Source organism: Dromiciops gliroides, chromosome 1, assembly GCF_019393635.1.
Source record: "Dromiciops gliroides isolate mDroGli1 chromosome 1, mDroGli1.pri, whole genome shotgun sequence".
NCBI lineage: Eukaryota > Metazoa > Chordata > Mammalia > Microbiotheria > Microbiotheriidae > Dromiciops > Dromiciops gliroides.
In genome coordinates this window covers 592022591-592029936 of record NC_057861.1, presented here as the reverse complement: position 1 = coordinate 592029936, position 7346 = coordinate 592022591, and the positions used below count along the sequence as shown (strand labels likewise).

Sequence of the window (7346 nt, the reverse complement as noted above, 5' to 3'; positions counted from 1 at the left end):
TTGTCTTGATGTCCCCTGCCTCTGTAGGTGCCCTACCTGCCCTTCACCTCACCTCTCTCACTGCTACCCAAGGGCCATCCTTGCTACAAAGGGCACAAGGCAGTCAGTGTGCATGGATGAACTGGTCTGAATTTTCCCTACCTCCCCATCTGTCAGGTATTCACTGGGAGAGTTGTTCATGGGCTCACACAGCTGGAAGGAACCTCAGAGGCAAATTATCCAACTGTTTCTTTTATAGCTGAGGAAACTGGGGCCCAAAGAGGTTAAGTGACTTGCCAAAGGTTTCATGCAGTAAGAGAGGCAAGATCTGAATCCAAGTCCCCCTGAGACCCCTATGCAGTATCTTCTAGGCCCCTCTTGTACCTATAGCTAAAACCAATAATCAAAAGGAAGCTTCCCCCCCCTTTCTAATGTTCAAAAAAATGCATTCAGCCTTTCCATCGCTCCGCCATATTCCAGTGAGTTGCCAAAATGACGAACACAAAAGGAAAAAGGAGAGGGACACATTATATGTTTTCTAGGCCCTTTAGAAAACACGGTGTTGTCCCTTTGGCTACGTATATGTGAATATATAAAAAAAGGTGATATTGTGGATATCAAGGGTATGGGCACAGTTCAGCAAGGAATGCCCCACAAATGTTACCATGGCAAGACTGGATGGGTCTATTATGTTACTCAACATGCTGTAGGCATTGTTGTAAACAAACAGGTTAAGGGCAAGATTCTAGCCAAGAGAATTAATATGCGTATTGAGTATATTAAGCATTCTAAGAGCAGAGATAGCTTCCTGAAGAGGGTAAATGAAAATGACCAGAAGAAGAAGGAAGCCAAAGAAAAAGGCACCTGGGTTCAACTGAAACGTCAGCCTGCTCCACCCAGGGAAGCAGACGTTGTGAGGACCAATGGCAAGGAACCTGAGCTGTTGGAACCAATCCCCTATGAATTCATGGCATAAATGACTAAAAAACATAATAAAAAGATTCTTGGATTATGGGGAAAAATGCATTCAGGGGCAGCTAGGTGGAACAGTAGATGAAGCACTGGCCCTAGAATCAGGAGGATCTGAGTTCAAATCCAGCCTCAGATACTTGACACTTACTAGCTGTGTGATCCTGGCTAAGTCACTTAACCCTCATTGCCCTGCCCCTGCCACACACACCCCCTCCCAAAAACCTTCATTAAAAGTGGCCTGCTTTCTGTTTTGGTTCAGAAAGGATTTAGAGTTGTGCATGTATGTTTACTTATTTTAAAGGAAGTCATTAGAGAAACAGCCCTGGCATAATGGATGAAACGGTATCCTCACTATCAGTAAGATCTGAGTTCAAGTTCCACTTCAAATATATGCCAGCAGTGTGACTCTGGGCAAGTCACTTAACTTCTCAGTGTTCTAGACAAGTCTAGGACTGCAAATTGCAAAGTACATTGGAACTACATTGGTACACATAGAACCCTTGCCTTTCAATCTCCAAATGACTTCTGAAAGAGGAGACATGTTCTTGTGTAGAAAGTTAACTACTGACTGTAAAGGCCATAAAGGAAAGATTTTTAGATTACTGGAAGAAAGGGAAGTTCCCTCCCTTAGAGTTTCACATGCTGGTTAAATCACAGGACCATTCCCAACCCTCATCAGCCAGCCCTTCCTCTGGGGAAAAAACTGGAAGGAACATCAGAGGCCATTTAATCCAACCATTTCATTTTACAGATGTGGAAACTGACACCTAAGGAAATTGAGTAACTTGCTCAAGGTAGTAAGCAACAACGGTAGGATTTTTTTTGTGAGGCAGTTGGGGTTAAGTGACTTGCCCAGGGTCACACAGCTAGTAAGTGTTAAGTGTCTGAGGCCGGATTTGAACTCAGGTACTCCTGACTCCAGGGCCGGTGCTCTATCCACTGTGCCACCTAGCTGCCCCTAAAGGTAGGATTTTAATCCAAGTCCTCTGACTAAAAACCAGTACTCTTTCTACAAGACTCTATGAGGAGAAAGCACCTAAGGGAATGACAAATCAGATGTACCCATAACTCCTGTTCCCCACTCCTAGCTTGGCTACCAATTCCTGCCATCCCTGATTTCCATTCCTTCAGTAAGAATTCAAGATAGGGTGAGTTTTTGCATTGAAAATGGTGAGGGGGGGGGCAGCTAGGTGGCACAGTGGATAGAGCACCCGCCCTGGAGTCAGGAGTACCTGAGTTCAAATCTGGCCTCAGACACTTAATACTTACTAGCTGTGTGACCCTGGGCAAGTCACTTAACCCCAATTGTCTCACTAAAAAAAAAAAAAGGTGAGGGGGAAGTTTGATAAATGGTCAAAGGATATGAACAGGCAGTTTTCAGACCAAGAAATCAAAGCTATCCATAGTCATATAGTAAAATGCTCTAAATCATTGATTAAGAAATACAAATTAAAACAACTCTGAGGCACCACCTCATACTTATGAAAATGATAAATGTTGGAGGGAGTGTGGGAAAATTGGGACACTAATGCACTGTTGGTAGAGGTGTGAAATGATTGAACCATTCTGGAAAACAATTTAGAACTATGCCCCCAAAGTCATCAAACTGTGTGTACCCATTGATCCAACAATACCACTACTAGGTCTGCAAAGAGATCAGAAAAGGGAATGTATCTATTTGTACAAAAATATTTAGAGCAGCTCTTTTTGTGGTGGCAAAAAATCAGAAATTGAGGGGATGTTCATCAATTAGGGAATGGCTGAACAAGTTGTGGTATGTGATTCTGATGGAATACTGCTGTGCTATAAGAAATGACGAGCAAGATGCTTTCAGAAAAACTTGGAAAGGCTTACACAAACTGATATGAAGTGAGCACAATGAGGAGACATACAGTAATGGCAATATTGTACAATGTGAATGACTTAGCTGTTCTCAACATACAATGATTCAAGACTCATGATGAAAAAACCTATCCACCTCCAGAGAAAGAATCAATGGGGTCTGAATGCAGATAAAAGCATAAAAATTTTCAATTTCTTTATTGGGGGGTGGGGTTTGGTCTGTGTTTTCTTTCACAATATGGTTGATATAGAAATATGTTTTGTATGATAGCACATTGTTGGCTATGGTATCCTGTTGACTACACCAATTGTTGGGTACAAGCAGGGGCTCAGATGTACACCTTTCTAGTACCCCTGAGATAACAATTTGATACCAAAGAAAGCCATTGGCAGCTCCAGGGTTAAGGAGATAGAATTTATTTAAAGTAAACACTTACAGGAGTTTGAGGGTGGTCAGTGTCCAGGATGGCCCATCTAGCTCCCTCCCCCAACCTTCCCTGATATTTATACATGTAGGTTATATAAGCATACTTGGTAGAAAGACTTCTTTGTGTGAGAATCAGAGGTATAGGGGCACATGTGCAGGAGGTTGATTGATCAAAAGGTTGTGTGACTTCCCTATTCTTGGCTAGGATACACTGAATGTACTTTAAGGGCAGCATGTAGGGCTCTTCTTTATTTGGATATTCTGTTCTGCATGTCTTGGATCCCACAATCCACCTATACTTCCCTGGGCAACTATTGATAAGAAAGTCTCTAAGACTGTCAAGGGTGAGCTAACAATGTGGTAGTATGCCTAAAAGATGTGTATACATATATATCTCACCTTACGCAATGGGGTGAATGGAAGGTCAGATTTTTCCTTCTGAGACCCAGCCATAAAGCTAAAGTCATGGTACTCTACACACATGTATAATCTATATGAAATTTCCAATTGTCTAAAGGAGAGGGAAGGAACAGGGAGAGAATTTGGAATGCAACTTTTTTTTAACAAATGTCAAAATTGTTTTTACTTATAATTAGAGAAAAGGGATTTTTTTTTTGCAGGGCAATGAGGGTTAAATGACTTGCCCAGGGTCACACAGCTAGTAAGTGTTAAGTGTCTGAGGTCAGATTTGAACTCAGGTCCTCCTGACTCCAGGGCCAATGCTTTATCTACTGTGCCATTTAGCTGCCCCTGAAAAGGGAAATATTTAAACAAAGAAAATGGGAGGGGAAAGGAAGGAGTATCCATGACAAGTAACCATCATATCCTTCCATATTCAAATAATAATGTAGAGATAGAGAAGGAGCAGGGGGCAGCTAGGTGGCGCAGTGGATAGAGCACTGGCCCTGGATTCAGGAGGACCTGAGTTCAAATCTTGCCTCAGACACTTGTCACTTACTAGCTGTGTGACCCTGGGCAAGTCACTTAACCCCCATTGCCCAGCAAAAAAAAAAAAAAAAACATAAACAAAAACAAACAAATAATTCAGATTTTAATTTATCCTCTCATTTTCACTTTCTACCTTACAGGTTTCTTACAAGGATTTTTTAGGATAATGTGCATAAATGCTTTGTAATTCATCAGATACTAAACAAATGTCCATTACTTATAATACTATCATTATTTTCTTTATAGATTATTGGTATATTAAGGATCAAAAGTACAAGATTTCTTAAATAACAATAACAAAAAAATTCAGTATCGACCTTCCTTGCCTCTCTCTGGCCAGTCAAGATTGAATCTAAAATGCCAAAAAGCCTCCTATTCTTCATATGTATATATGTATATGTGTATGTGTATAAATGTATATGTATTTGTCTATAGATATATATGTAAATATATATCTATAGACACATACACACATATATATTATCTCTCTATTGGTGAATGGACAGGTCTCCAGTGCCTTTTGTCACAGAATGGGATTTATGTGGCTGCTTCCGACCCTTGGGCTTAAGGACAGGGGGCTGCCTGAACTAATGAAAAGAGAAATTGCTATGTTTTAGTCCCAGTTTTGCCACAAACTAGCTTCATCCCTCTGGCCTTGAGTTTCTTCATTTGTCAAATGAGGGGGTTGGATGAGACAATCTCTAACATTTCCAGTTCTAACATTCTGTGGGTCTGTGGTTCTAAGAGCAGGCTTACTAGCCAGAGTGGTTGATACCACCAGGTGAAGTTCAGTATAAGTCTGGAAATGAAATATGACAAACATTCCCTTGTCTAAAGTAAAAACTGACAATGTCTCCAGTGATCAAGAATTCCGAAGATGTCAGATTCTCACCAGTTATCACTCAGCTATTGCCCAGAGGAAAGAAAAACAAAGCAACCCCCTCCCCCCCAAAAAAATTTACTATTGATCCTTCAGCCCAATATATCCCTGGGGTAAGGAGACTGAATTTGTCTAAGCCTCTTAAAACAGGGTTATAGTCCAAAAGGGGAGCATAAAAATGACATTGTGGGAACTTCATATTGATCCTCTCACAACACAGCCCACACCACAGCCCTCTTCTTTTACAAGGCAAGCAACACTTGTCTTTAACCTGATCAGGCTGTGAATCCACCCTACATCCTGACTAAACAGGAGGGTCCCTGGGTTTCATGCCTAACTAGAAGAAACAGGATATAATACACACTTCCAAATTTTAAATTAAATTTTCGAGTTACCCAGCCATCCTTCTACCCTGTCCCTCCACCTCCTGATTTCCACATATGTGCTCCATCAGAGTACTAGAAATATAAATGGTGTGTGGCACCAAACCAAGTATCCCACAGTAGTCTCAGTTCCATTTATTTCTTCCCTTTCCTTATCTCCCTGCCCTATATGAACTGCCCCCAGGGTATCAGAGAAAACCCAATGGCACCTACACACAAGGCTATAACAACTGAGCTTCTGGACTTGCTCAATCTGTATATTAGGCAATGGACAATCTCCAGATTCCCAAACAAAACTACCATAGATTATAGTAGACAAGATAAGTGTCCATGCTTGGTCAAGGATGCCTCTAGGGGATGGAAATAGTGATAAAACCACAACTGTGCCTGATAGAGACAAAAGGCAAAGACAGGTATCAGAAGCAAGAGTCAGGTCACCCTAAACACTCCTGAGTACTCTCTCTCTCTGACCCCATCAGAATCTTGTTACCTTTGGGTGCATGATAAAATTTATTCCAGCAAATCTTTTGTTAATCTCTCTAAGGAGAACCTATAAATTGTTCTTCCCTTGAGCTGCAACTTTATTTCTTCTTGGTTCATTTGTAGTGAGAATATTCAAGCCCAATTGAAAGTATTTCTTCTTCATCATCATCATCACTGACATTTATTTACAAATGTAATTTGATCTTTATAACAGCCTTGTGAAATATTATTCTTCCCATTTTACAGATTAAGAAACTGAAGCTCAAAAAAAAAACTGAAGCTCAGAGAGGTAAAATGACTTACCTATGGTTATACAGCTAACAACATTTGGGATTTGAACTCCATTATTTTCTGACTCAAAGTTTAACCCTATTTGGTTAAGAACTCTGCTTCTTGGTACTTTCTGCTCCCCTTTCCTACTATTCTACCCACTGTTTCTTTGGAAGTAGAAGGTATCAAGGCACAAATGACATTTATTTTGTGCTTTTGTCAAATTCCCATGACTTCAAAATATGAGCATCAGTCAGGTGGACAATCAGCAGGATTACATTCTTTTCATTCTCACCAACAAACAAACACTACCTATATGTATCAATGGGACCAATGACCATATTTCTCTCTCATTATACTACTTCTAGTACAATAGATCCAGAATTGGAAAGGACCTCAGAGGTCATCACAAGCTAATATGGACTATTTACAATACCACAACTATCACATATAGATTTGCATATATGTGTGTGTATATGTATATGTTTATGTATACATATATAATATGTATATATATATATATAACTATTAAGTACTGTCTGCAAAGAGAATAACCATTGAAATCATAAGAGTGAATAAGGTCATCAGGGAGTAGAGAGAGAAAAGGGCCTAAAACAGAGCCTTGTACCCAAAGGACCTGCAAAAGTCACCTAGTCTAGACTTCTGCCTCTTGGAAAAATCATGCCTCACCTGGAATCATACATGAAAAAGAACTGCCCCATCTGTTTTTTAAGACCTCCAGAGGTTTCCTTATGTGGTTTTGGAGTATCATCTGATGACCAAATAGTCATCAGCACCATAAAGAAATATGGGTGAGGGGGCAGCTAGGTGGCACAGTGGATAAAGCACTAGCCCTGGATTCAGGAGGATCTGAGTTCAAATCTGGCCACAGACACTTGACACTGACTAGCTGTGTGACCCTGGGAAAGTCACTTAACCCCAATTGCCCCGCAAAAAAAAGAAAGAAAATATGAGTGAACTTCACTTTAATAAAACCTGATATATGAAAATCTAGAATCAAATAAAGGATATAGTTTTGCTATTATTGTTTAGTCTTTTTTTCAGTCATGTCCAACTCTTTATGATCCCATTTAGGGTTTTCTTGACAAAAATACTGGCATGGTTTGCCATTTCCTTCTCGAGCTCATATTACATATGAGGA

At 40.3% G+C, this 7346-nt stretch overlaps 1 protein-coding gene across 1 annotated transcript; it reads left to right on the top strand.

The window, feature by feature from the left end:
* The first annotated feature begins 604 nt into the window (after nucleotides 1–604).
* LOC122752389 (60S ribosomal protein L21-like) lies at nucleotides 605–955 on the top strand. The gene has a single exon (XM_043999280.1). It carries the CDS (start codon nucleotides 605–607, stop codon nucleotides 953–955), a length of 351 nt encoding a protein of 116 aa, XP_043855215.1.
* The last annotated feature ends 6391 nt before the right edge of the window (nucleotides 956–7346 follow it).

What these genes read in the sequence shown, in the direction of transcription:
- LOC122752389 (XM_043999280.1), top strand. Translation starts at nt 605, where the DNA reads ATGGGCACAGTTCAGCAAGGAATGCCCCACAAATGTTACCATGGCAAG.